The 13,668-nt window shown below is 27.8% G+C and overlaps 1 protein-coding gene across 1 annotated transcript; it reads right to left on the bottom strand.

The window, feature by feature from the left end:
* Window positions 1–3,087: 3,087 nt before the first annotated feature.
* Window positions 3,088–13,498, bottom strand: LOC105203866 (circadian clock-controlled protein daywake). Its single transcript, XM_011172789.3, has 10 exons — window positions 13,327–13,498; window positions 11,181–11,267; window positions 10,754–11,020; window positions 9,653–9,811; window positions 7,171–7,178; window positions 6,623–6,722; window positions 4,735–4,821; window positions 4,392–4,658; window positions 3,995–4,153; window positions 3,088–3,619 (listed from the first exon to the last, which is right to left on the bottom strand). The coding sequence occupies exons 1-10, from the start codon at window positions 13,397–13,399 to the stop codon at window positions 3,471–3,473; spliced, it is 1,356 nt and encodes a 451-aa protein (XP_011171091.1). The 5' UTR covers window positions 13,400–13,498; the 3' UTR covers window positions 3,088–3,470.
* Window positions 13,499–13,668: the final 170 nt, after the last annotated feature.

Genomic DNA, 13,668 nt, shown 5'->3' on the forward strand with positions numbered 1-13,668 from the left:
TTATAATGAGTCGAAGAGAAACAGAAATGGTAATATGATGATAAAAATAAATTTAAAAATTTATTTATTTAGAAAAGACAGTATTTTGTTACAAAATTATATATTTTTAATTTTCCATGGTTTAGAATTTTCCTGCGTCCAGAAATATTAGAGATACCATTTTATTCTTATTTAACATTAAATAACAAGAATAAAAGATATTTTTATGTTTTTGAACACAGTTTGTTAGGGTGAAGATCCATCGAAGAAATGTTTTGATATATAAATTTTGCTTGAAAAAATGAAATTAACCAAATCCCAAGTTATTGTTTTACTTTGCTTAAATCAAAATGTATATCCAAATAAAAGTTAAATAACAAAAAATATTTATTTGTGTAATATTTAATATGTTCAAGCTTAAAGAGACAATGAGAAGGTATGCGTAAATAAATGTCAAAATAAACCTCAAAAAGTTTTGAAATGCTCAACAGTAAAAATTCTTTATAATATTATAATTGTCAGTTATTGTGCATTGGCATATTAGCGCTACTACATAACACCAGGTTACTAAACAAATAATTTCATAAATAATTACTAGCAATTTGTCACCTAACAACGTAGATAAGTACAGGTGCTGGTAATACCTACAGCTCATAATACTACGACTCATACCTTTTTAGCTATACTCTGTATAACATATTTCCAAGTAAAATTAATACCTAATTGTATTTTTTTCTTGTAAAACAATACAATTACTAATAAAATTAATAGTCATAAATTAATAGTCATTATGCGTTTATTTTTATTTTATAATAAATGAGTACACACGTTTGTATTACTTTTAATAATTTTATATTAATTTTAATGGAAAATACTTTTGTTTGCTATTTAAATCATAATTTTATTTATGATTTTTTTCACATTGTTTAATGTTATATCAATGATGTTATATCAATGATGACAACTCTAACAATTAGTAGAATTTAAAACATTTAAAGAAAGTAATATAAAAATTCTTTTTAGCGTATACTAAACAAGGAACACGTTATTTAAAAAATAATATTACAAATAATGTAATTATTTACAATCAGCTATCATTAAAACTACACATATTACTTTACTTAAATATATTTTTCAGTTATTATTCTTTCTATTATCAACCTATGTTATCAATATTTATTATATAGTTTAACAGAAAGAATTATTGAAAGATTGTTAAGTGTTGACATAATGATGGAAAAAATTTTACATAACAAATATGTTGTAATTATCAAATTAATTAATTATGCAATTAACGATGAAACCTTAAGCAGGAAATGCATTCAGGCGTTTACTTCTTCATGATCTTAACGTGAGCAAATGGACTTCCATGACCTTAAATTGTCACCCTTCGCAATACGGACGATCGGGCAAACATGACCTCCAGACTTGATTACATTTTACATTTATCTGGCAACGATGGAATTAAGATCAGACCACGAATGTGCCAAAGTAGCTATCCTTGGAACTTATAGGGTCGACGACTAGAAACGAGTTTCTTTAAGGACATACGCTTGAGATGGAAGGGGGAGAAAAGCAGTTTGTTTGTGATTTAAATAGTATTTTTCAAATATTATAAGGGTATTCTATCATAAAATTCCAAATAGGGGTAGGGGAGTAAAAACTTATTAGAATAATCTTTCTTCTTCAATAATAAATTTATACAGTTATTTTAGTTTATTAATTTAAATATACTATATGGATTTCTTCCGTAGGAATATTTTGTCGTAACTATGACAGTATTTTGTGTATTTGAAAATCTCTCCAGACATTTAACTATTTATGTTATGCATTTCAAGAAATTGACAAATTATATTCTCAATTAGTATAAAAAAGAAAATTTTTTAAAAGTTTACATTATTATTCAGTTGAAAGAACAGGTGAACTAGATGATTATATAACATTCCTGTGTTGTAAAGTTTTCTCGAATTAGCTGTGCTAAGTATAGGTTCTTACTCTTAACTATTAGTGTTTCTTATTTCATTGTCATACAGAGGTGGCTGCCTTAGTATTTAAGAGCAACGTAGGCTGCACTTACCAGTCTTTTCTAACAAATATATGTCGTGCACTGTTACGTGTGATTTCAGTACAATAGGGCGTGTTACATCTGGTACAATAAGGCGTGTAAATTATAAAGGAGCGCATCATAAATTAGCTAAAAGCCAGTGTTTTGATTTCGTAACTGCTCAATGTTTTTCTCGTTGGTTTTATAAGCAATAATAATGCATAATTATAGCACGCGTGATCAATTGTTATCCGTTTATAATATAAAATGAAAACTTTGTTTATCCTGATAAAAATGCATTTTTATAAGCATTTTTAATTCTAGAACAACACACTGAATGTGGCATATTCAACTTCGATTATTTGTAACTTTTATAAAAATAAACATTTAGTATTTTAGAAATTTTTATGTAATTAAAGTTTGAAACATGGAGCAAAAATAAAAATGTGTTTTGTGCTAAATATGTAAGCACGAGGCTAACCTCTGAGGATTATAAAAGTATAAAAAAAAAACAGTTTATTAATATTTGAGGTCCGGTAATGCCCGTTCAGCCGAAAGTAGTAACGTATGCAAGCAAATCTTTGATTAAAAATTTCTATCTGTCTTTCCTACTTTTTGTGCCAAAATGTAAAAGAGTGAGGACATGCTTTAAAGCCTCCAAAATAAAAATAAAAAAATAATTTCATTGAAATACGAGGTCCGAAAGTGCTCGGTTTAACCGGAAGTAGAAACGTACACAAACCAATCTGCGATTAAAAATATAAAGTAGGGGTATACTAATAAATGAAAAGAAATCTTTTATCAAATATAATATAAATACATAATATTTTGTCACATATAAATACATGATCAAAATTTGTGATAAAATGTACAATATGTATAAAAATATGTAATAATTATTAATTATTTTAATTTGTCTAAGTATCCATATTTTTCATATACATTGGTATCTACTACGCAATATAAACAAATTAATTAAACACGTACACATATAGACCAGCAATAATTTGGAAGAAAGTTTTCAAGAGTGTTAAAAATTATTTGGGAAAATCATAAGATTTATGTATCTGGTATCTACTTTTTATTATAATATTTATTACGTCTATGCTTTGCATAAACAATCACTAGTGGAAATAGCAATAACATAATAACAAAGATATAAATGTTTACACGTTACCTAATATATAATTATACAATAAACTCGCTATTCTCTCATTATTCACACGCATGTCGACGTCGTGCAAATCGAAATAACACTATTAGGAGTATGCACGGTGAGAAAAGAAAAAAACTTATTACGCCGGGATGTTCACAGATTTTTAATAAAAAAATTTTAGTTACTTTCGACTTTAAGCAGTCGCTCAAAATATTCCAAATTCAACGCTCCTTCGATCATACTACGCTATGTACGTGTCATAGCAGAGAAAGAAACGCATCTTCAAAGGTCTCAAGGGAACGTTTTCGAGAAGGATACCTTTGAGAATATACGATTAAGCATCTCAGTAAGATGCTCGTCCCAGTTCTTCGCAAGCATTGGCAGCATCTGACGATACAAGGTCGGCCAATATTCGTTAACGAATTTCATGGCGGCATCGGCTGAAAGTGAAAATTCATAACAATCATTAACGGTTGTGACAATCACAGAACGAAGTATGTCTACGCGTGAAAAGGTAAAATGATTCGTAATTAGTCTTATGTGACAAAGGATTACGGTATAGGTATCAGAGTTCCTCATCGAACAATTATCAAAGAATTGCTGAAGTGTTATAACAAAACAATTAAGGATAATAAAGCAGGTAGTCACAGCAATTGAAAATTGAAAAAATATGTAATATTTTACATCCAGTAGCCCCTTTTGTAGCTTATGTACAAAAAAATCAATTTTTATTATTCGTGGAAATATGGAATGGTATATCAAGTAAAAATTATATATATAATATTTTTGAGGGAACTTGATATGTATATACTTACTGAGTTCAGAGTTACCATCGAACATATCACTGAACCAGATATTCATTTTTCCGACTTCCGGATTTATATAGACATGTTCGATTGTCCATCTATCGTTTGCTACCCCGCCTTCTATTATCCACGATCCTTTAATATCTTCCATGCTAATATTGAACATTCCTATTGCGAAAGACAATAAGACAATATTAAGCTATTAATATTTATTTGTTGCGTGACTAATTAATATCTCACAGAATTTAAATCTGACAAGACTAGGTAATATAGTACAAAAAAAATTGGAATTAGTAAATATAAATATAATTTATGTAAACATAATAATGCTTAAATTAAAATTTTTTTGTTTTATTTACAATATTTTAAATAGAAATATTGTTAGTATCAAAATCAATTTATATACCTTCGCCGCCTATGTGGAACGCTTTCACACTTCCGTCTGCTTTGAATTCACCCTCCATAAGCATATTCGGCACAGCTATATCTAACTCCAATTTATAGAAATTATCAGAATAATATGGTCTCACAGCTAATAATTCAGTTTTTGTAAGTCCGTGGGTCTTAGCATTTGTGACTTTTATATCCATTTTTATTTCTTCAGTATCATACACGATTCTCTCCTCTTCGGTAAAGTACGGATCCAAAACTGGTATACCAATACTCGGAATACCTTCCAAAAAAATTAAAGCTAGAGTAAAGGTATGATATATTAACGTAAATACAATATTATTATCCATTTTTAATACCTTGGACGAATTTCGGCCACGCTTCTATTATCGCAGCTTTTAAGCAGGACGCATAGTCATCTGCATCATGCTTGCAGGTTGTGACAGCTACGTAAAATGTAAATTTATTAATAATAGTGGTAATAATAAATATGCTAATATTTATTTTAAATATTATTGTATACTACTTAATAATAAAATTTCATACAAAATCTTTTCACCGACACTACTATTTTAATATTATTTTTATTAATGGCTTCATAACTTTAAAATTTAATATTAATATTTAATTCTTATTATTTAATTGAAATATATTTATCATTATGGGTTAATGTAACAGAATTTCACACAAATTGGCTTATAAAATCTTATACCCAAGCTTCGAATTTATTATGAAGTCTTTCTTTTCCTCATTAATAAAAGTCGCCGTAAAGTGCACTGATCAGTGAGTGTCAATTTTGATAAAATTGATAATTTTGTATAAAAACGTTTTATTTAATTTTGTTAAAGAAAAGGAAAATTGTTTTTGGAATTAACACAATTTACTGGTTAAAACATGCAAAAAAAGGATAAATATTTAAATTTGTTTAATTACTATTTGCTCAACGTAAAAGTAAGTCTAAAAAAGAAAAAAATTAAAAGCAAAGAAAAATGTTTATATAGAAATAGCTTTATTATGATTTTTTTCTCAAGATGTATTTACACTGTAATAATTTCTGATCTAATGCTATTACTCTATGTATCATAAAATAAGATTGATATAAAGACAATCATTATTATTAGAAAAATAATATTTTATTCTTGTATAGATTACAATAGAAAAATTCTTAAATTTAGAATAAAATGATTTTAATGCTGTGTCATTGCCTTTTCTCAAAAAGATTTAGATTTAGACAATAAAAATTTGTGACAATCTCTTGTATAATATCTTTATATAATAATAACTCAACTTGAAGAAAAGAAAGAATCTTTTTTATCTTTTTATTTGCTTTAGTCTAATTTACTTTATTATAATGTATGTTCTTTCTGTCAATTTTTTGAAACTAGTCAATTTTAGATAGATAAGGTGTAAGAAAGCAAATCTAAAAATAATTGTGTTAGGCCATCAAAACAGTTATGTTCGACCACTCAACTGTTTGGTGAAATATCAAAACGTTAGACAGCTCTGTCATAATCACTTTTATGATCAAACAAAATTATTTTTAGATCTGTATCCAGCTAATTTTTTAAATACTTTAGCAAAATCGTTCTTTCTGTGTAATATATCAATAAACACATTGAATATCACGTATTTTATATCCACTCTAATGCAATATAAGTTATATTTATATAATTATAAAATACAATTTTTTATTTCAATGTTGTAAAATGACAACAATTTTAATTTTTGCAGTTTATTTTGACATAGTACATTAGTCTCTCAAAAATTAAAGTAACAGCTATATATTACTTAATTATGTGTATATTTTGTTAACACTTCAATTATTAAACAATAATTAAATCAAATAATTCAATTTTTTAATATATAACAACTGTTTTCTTTTATATAAAATTTATACATATGCCAAGAACTTTGTGTAATTATAACGGGAAAAAAATATTATAAAATCATAACATCTATCTCTAGCAAATTGTCACACAAATTTTTATATCACACGGAAAATAAATATCACAACCGTTCATAAAAATTGGAAGATAAATAATGCACACATTTTTATCCGCATACTAGAAAATAACATCCAAAATTATTATCATATAAATATTAATTGCTTAAAGTTAATAAAAATTTTTTTGATTAAATATTTTTTTGATAGAATTGAAATAAAATGCACAAATTAATTAAACTTAAAGTTATAGAAAAAACTATTAGAACAAACAAAAGAAATTAGTAATTAAACAAAGAACTTACGAAGCTCTATTTCTTGAGCCGCGGCGAGCGCAAACGCGGTAGCACAGAATAGGGCAAGTTTGCAGAACGACATTCTGCTTACAATTAAAAATCCCAGACGCTAGCTTAACCAATTATAAACATTCGGTTTATATAGTCCCGATCCAGGGACTCGGTAAAGATACGTTGTAAAATTGCATGTCATTAAACACGTGAGAGGCGAGAAGCAACTGCAGGAGTTGATCAGCGACGGTAAATTAAAATGAGGATGCGACAACTCTAGAAAACGTACATACTTTCATTGTATTCAATGAATTTCCAGTAAATGGTTGAGAAAACAAAGGAGTTGGCTGCTTGTATCGTAAGTAAACATCTTTGAACAAAATTATTAGGATTTTATCTATGGCCGCCTCAAAAAGATTATTTCACATTTGTGTTCACACTACACTCTCATATTTGAGTATGTAGTGTGAACATAGACGTGGAAAAACCTTATTGAGGCGGCCATATTAGATACGGGTTAAAATCTCAATTGTGTTTTATTGGGGGAGAAAATGACATGAACTTACAGCAGTACCTAATAATCAGTGAGAAAAGCAATATTTTGATTACCCATTTATATTTTAGTCAATAACTTTGTTAATAATCAATGTTGTGTAATGAAATTTAATGAGAATATTTATGAAAATGTTGTTTTATAGATTCTAGGTTTATAGATATACAATTTTATTACTTAGAATGTGATCTATAAAAATGTGACGACACCTCATAGTGAGTCGAAGAGAAACAGGAGTGACAATATGATCATAAAAATAAATTTAAAAATTTGTTTTATTTAGAAAAAACATAGTATTTTGTTACAAAATTATATATTTTTAATTTTCCATAGTTGGTAAAATCTTCTTGCATCCAGAAACATTAGAGACATCATTTTATTCTTGTGTAACAAGAATAAAAGATATTTTTAGATCTTTTATTTCAGATTTTTCTTTTAGATCTTTCTTTTGACTATTAGTATTTCCTATTTCATCGTCATACGTAGTTGGTCGCCTTAGTATTTAAGAGCAACGTAGGCTGCACTTACTAGTTTTTTCTAACAAATACATGGTGTTCAACAGTGTTACGTGTGACATCGGTACAATAGGGCGTGTTACATCTGGTACAAGAAAGCGTATAGATTATAAAGAAGCGCATCATAAATTAGCTAAAGGCCACTGTTTAGATTTCGTAATTGCTCAATGTTCTCCTCGTTGGTTTTACAAGCCATAATAATGCATAATGAATAGCACGCGCTACCGTTTGTTGTCCGTGTATTAAATAAAATGGCAACTTCCGGGTTAAAGAAAATAAAAGCAGGATACTGTTTATCATGCTGAAAATGCATTTTATATGCATTTTTAACTATAGAATGACAAACTAAATATGGCATATTTAATTTTGATTATTTGTAACTTATAAAAATAAACATATTGTAACAAATTTTTATGTAGTTAAAGTTTGGAAAGTGGAGCGAAAATAAAAATGTGTTTTGTGCCAAATATATAAGCATGAGGCTAACCTCTGAGGATTACATAAGTATAAAGAAAAACAATTCATTAATATTTGAGGTCCGGAAATGCCCCGTTCAGCTGGAAGCAGTAATGTATGCAATCAACTCTGCGATTAAAAATTTCTGTATGTCTTTCCTGCGCTTTGTGCCAAAATGTAAAAGAGTGAGGGCAAGCTTTAAAGCCTTCGAAAGTAAAAACACAATAATTTGTTGAGATACGAAATCCGGAAGTGCTCCGTTCAACCGAAAGTAGCAATGTATGCAAGCAAATCTCTAATTAAAGGTATAAATTATAGATATAGTAATAAATTAAAACAATTTCTTTGTCAAATATAATACAAATACATGATATTTTGTCATATACATAAATACATGATCAAATTCATTATAAAATGTACAATTCGTATAAAAATATCTAATGAGAATTAATTATTTTAATTTGTCTATGTATTCATATTTTTCATATAAACTAGTATCTACTACGTAATATAAACAAATTAATTAAATACATGTATAGACCAGCAATAATTTGAAAAAAAGTATTAAAAATTATTCAGAATAATAATTAAATTTATACATTTGGTAGTCTATACATCTTTAATCTCTTCGTATTACCTTTGATACCTTTTACGTTTATTCTTTACATAAACAATGTCTAATGAAAATAGCAGTAACACAATAATAGTAACAATATTAAGAATAATCTACGTTTACGTTACATAATTATACAATAAACTCGCACTATTCACACTCATGTCGATGTCATGCAAATAACATGATCAGGAGTGAAAACAAAAGGACGCACGATGAAAAGTAAAAAGCTTATCACGTCTGCACTTCAGATAGAGGAATTTTGCGGTCCTCCGCGCCGGTTTTGAGCAGTCGCCTAAAAAGTATTGGCGATCTCCAATTTAACGCTCCTTCGATCATATTGCGCTATGTACGTGTCCTAGCAGGGGAAGGAACGCTTCTTCAAGAATCTCAAGGGAACGTTTTCGAGAATGATATCTTCGAGAATATGCTATTGCTGAGCTTGGTAAGATGTTCGTCCCAGGTTTTGTCAAGGAACGGCAGCATCGAACGATACAAGTTTGGCCAATATTCGTTGATGAATGTCATGGCAGCGTTATCTTAAAATAAAAATTTGTAACGATCAGCAAGGATTATGACGATCATGCCACGTGCAACAATGAGTAAAAAAAAAAAAAAACAAATTAACCGGATTCGTAATCTGTATTATGTAACGAAAAGTTACGGCATCAACTTTGATATTAAAATTTTCCATCTTGTAATTATCAAAAAATTGCTGATGTGATATAACAACACGACAATTACAGATAATGAAGCAAGCAGTTATAAGAAAAAATGCAAAATTTTACATTCAGTAAGATTATTTTGTAGCTTACAAACAAAAAAAGTCATTTCATATTTATTCATGGAAATATGGAAATGTATTAGGTAACAAATACATATGAATTTTTGATTAAACTTTTTATACTCACTAAGTTCCTCGTTACCACTGAACATATCACTAAACCAGACACGCATCTTCCCAACTTGCGGATTTAAATGGACATGTTCGATTGTCCATTTATCATTAGTTACGGGTCCTTCCATAGACCAAGTAGATTTAATGTCTTCCATGCTAACGTTAAAGGCTCCTGCCATAATAAAAATAATAATATAACATTAGTTTACATAATTTCGTGCAAGAACATATGTAGACTACTTTTAGACTAACTTTTGACGCTGAGTCTGAGTCTCTGCCATCAAAATACTTTTGTCAGATCTGATGGTTGAAATGTATATAATAAAATACGAATTTTTTTCCAATGTGTTTTTATAATGAAGTTATATTGAAATTAAAAAATATAATTAATATTTAATTTGTATTTATACAAAAAAGTTGTGTAAACAAAAAAATTTCAGAGAATCTGTAATTATTCAACCGTTCTTTCCAATAATTGTCTACAAGCATAGCAAAAATAGTTTGCATTAGACAAATAAATAGAAAAGCAAATAATTTGAGTTAGTCTTATACAATCTTACTGACTTTGTTACTCCATAATACCATAAACATTGTAATGTTACTATCAGACAAAGAATACTACCAACATGTTTTATCTTAAAAGTTCGACCTGATAATTCAAATTCAGAGCAGATTCGAATTTAGTATCTTAAAATACGTTCAAAAAAATTCCCTTTTTTGCATTAAAGTTTACATAAAATTTGTAAACAAAATTTTGTAATTAGAGCTTATTAATAAAAATGATTTTATCCTACAATCTTTAAAAATGATTTTATCCTACAATCTTAATCTAGTAAATTCAAAAAGTATATTACAAATAAAGTTAAAATTAAAAGATATACGTGTTTGTAAATAAAATAAATAAAAAGATTAAGTCTGTGGTGATTTATCTTATTAAATAACAACAAAATTACATAAGATTAAAAAAATTAATTAATATCTTTTTAAAATTTTTTGAGAAAGTGAATGTAACATATTCTTTTATATTTTCAATATCTGTCAAATAAATTTTTATGACGTTTCGTGCATATATTAGAAATAGAAATACTATATTATAAGCAATTAGTTTACATACCTTCGCCGCCAATTTGAAACGATCCCACAGATCCATTCGCCTTGTAATTACCCTCTACAAACATCTTTGGCAAATCGACATCAAGTTCCAATTTGAAGTAGTTTTCGGAATGCTGCGGTCTTACAGCCAAGAATTGAGCCTTGGCAAGTCCATAAGTGTGAACATTTGCGATTGTTATGTCCGCGCGTATTTCTTTAGTTCCGAACTCGTTTTTTACATAGTCGATAAAGTGTGGATCCAAAGTTGGCAAATTGATTTTCGGGATACCTTCCAAAAAAAATTAAAGCTGGAGTAAGGGTATGATGTATTAACATAAATAATGACAAAATGATTTTTATACTTGTACATTTAAATAATAATAAATGTAATGTAAACTTGAAAATTTCATTCAATTTAAACATTATTATCAATACTCCATTTTTAATACCTGGGATAAAGTTTGGCCATGCTTCTTGTATCGCAAGTCTCAAACAAGATGAATAGTCACTTGAATCACGCTTGCAAGTTTGCACAGCTGCGTAAAATACATAATGTAATAATAATAAATATTGTAATATTTAATGTAAATATTACTGTGCACTAAGTTACGATAGAAATAAGATACAATTTCAGTCTTTTCAACATCACTTTGATATTGCTTTTTTTTTTATTCTGTTTCCCAAGATTTAAAATTTAATTCTATTTAGTTTTAATATATTTATTATTATGAGTTACTGTAACAAAGTCTTATAAATTGAAATCCTATATGCAAACTTTGAACTTATTGTGGTTTATGTTAACAAAACCTCTTCTTTCTTCAATATGAAAAGATTAATCAAAAAGACACCAATCAAATGCGTTTTATTTTTCATAACAAGCATTTTATTTGAGTTTTTGCAAAAAAAAATTGCTATTAAAATTAGCATAATCAGCGGTTAAAACGCATGAAAAATGATAAAAATTTATTAATAAAAGTTTAAACTTGTGCAACTATTATTCATTCAACCGTAACAATAAGTCTGTGCACATGCAAACTTAAATTACTAGCCATTTCCTTATATATATGAACATTACTTTGCATATAAATTTATTTTCAAAATATTACAAAATATTATAAAAGGAATTTTTAGAGAAAGTATAAAAAAGGAACTAGAAAGAAAGCAACAAGTTTATATAGAAGTAGATTTGTTATCACTTTTTTCCAAGATATAAACAATGTAAAATTACATATTTATAATTTTCATACAAAAAAGTTGTTAAAAACAAAAGTTATTAGAACAAGATAAATAGTTGTAAATTTTCAAAATAAAAAAATTATTAACATAGTTAAAAAGTTTGACGAACTTGAAAAAAAATAGCAAAATATTGAGAATAATAAATATTTTATGAAAAAGTTAATACGATAAAAATTCTCATTTTAACAAATTATTAAATTGCGTCACACAGTTGCTATAATATTTATTTCACGTTTACTGAAATTTTTTGTTTGCTTTATAAAATCGGGAATTTCACAGTGATGTTTGTAAATAACTTTATAAAAATAAAACAACTAAATTTAAACAGGTTTATCACTTTTATTTCCAAGATATGACAATCATAAAATTACTTACAATCATAATTTATCATCATAAGTAACTTTATGATTGTTACATCAATATAATATATTATATTTTAAAAACAATATATTGAACCTACATGCTCATACATAGCTCTTTTTTGAGGTGCCTTTATACATTCACAAAGTTACATAGTTACATTAAAGGAATTGTAGTTAAATATTAACCTATTAAATATTAAATTAATATCTTAAAACATTATCTCATTTGCTCTAATCTAATTTGTGATAATGTATGATTCTTTTTGTTAAACTCTTAAAACCAGTTGTCAGTTCTGCATGGCGTAAGAAAGCGAAAGTGATATCTGCGTCATGTAATTAATAATAGTATTAATACACCGATAAACGCTCTGAAAACTGTTAACTGAAAACTATTTTATTTACACGGCAGTATAATTTTTAATTCATATAATTCATCGTCATTTTTTATCTCAATGCTGTAAAAAGTGACACCGGTTACAATTCGCGACCTATATTGACATACTAATTAATCCATCAAAGTTCGATTAAAATATCTGCATATATTATTTACTTATGTGTATAATTACAACACCTGTATTCGGCAATTTAATAGTTGCGAAATCTAATGATTAAATTATTTAACACATAAACATTTTTTTTATATAAAAATTATTTACTGTTAACACCAATATATAATATAATACGGCAATATTAAATAATATTTATATCAAACAGACTGTCATAAAAATTTTATCTTACATGGAAAATGATTATCAAACAATAAATGAAACTTAAAAATAAAAGATGCACACATGTTTGTCCGCAAACTAAAAAATAATGTCTAAAACTATTATAACACATGCCAAAATTAATTAAAAATTTTCTGATTGATTGCTTCTTGCTTAAGCTTAAGCTTAAGCTTAAGATTAAAATAAAGTAGGTAATCGATTAAATTCCAAGTTATAGAAATAATTATTAGGTCAAGTAAAGGAATTTAGTATTTGGACAAAGAACTTACGAAGCTCGAAATCCTGAGCCGCGGTGAGCACAAACGCGGTAGCGCAAAATAGGGCGAGCACGTAGAACGACATCCTACCTGGTTAAAAATCCTAGCGGCTAGCCTGGCCAATTATAAACACTCGGTTTATATAGTTTCTCAGCCCAAGGACTCGGCAAAGATACATTGCAACATTGCATGTCATTAAACACGTGAGAGGCGCGAAGCAGCAGCGGCACTTGATCAGCGATGGTAAACTAAAACACGGCTGCAACAGCTCCGGGAAATGCGCTTCTCTTTTATTCAGGGCTCCGATAAGTGGTGGAAAAAACGAAAGGGCTGCCTACACGTGTCATTGGGTTC

Source organism: Solenopsis invicta, chromosome 6 (genome assembly GCF_016802725.1).
Source record: "Solenopsis invicta isolate M01_SB chromosome 6, UNIL_Sinv_3.0, whole genome shotgun sequence".
In the NCBI taxonomy this organism is placed as follows: Eukaryota; Metazoa; Arthropoda; class Insecta; order Hymenoptera; family Formicidae; genus Solenopsis; species Solenopsis invicta.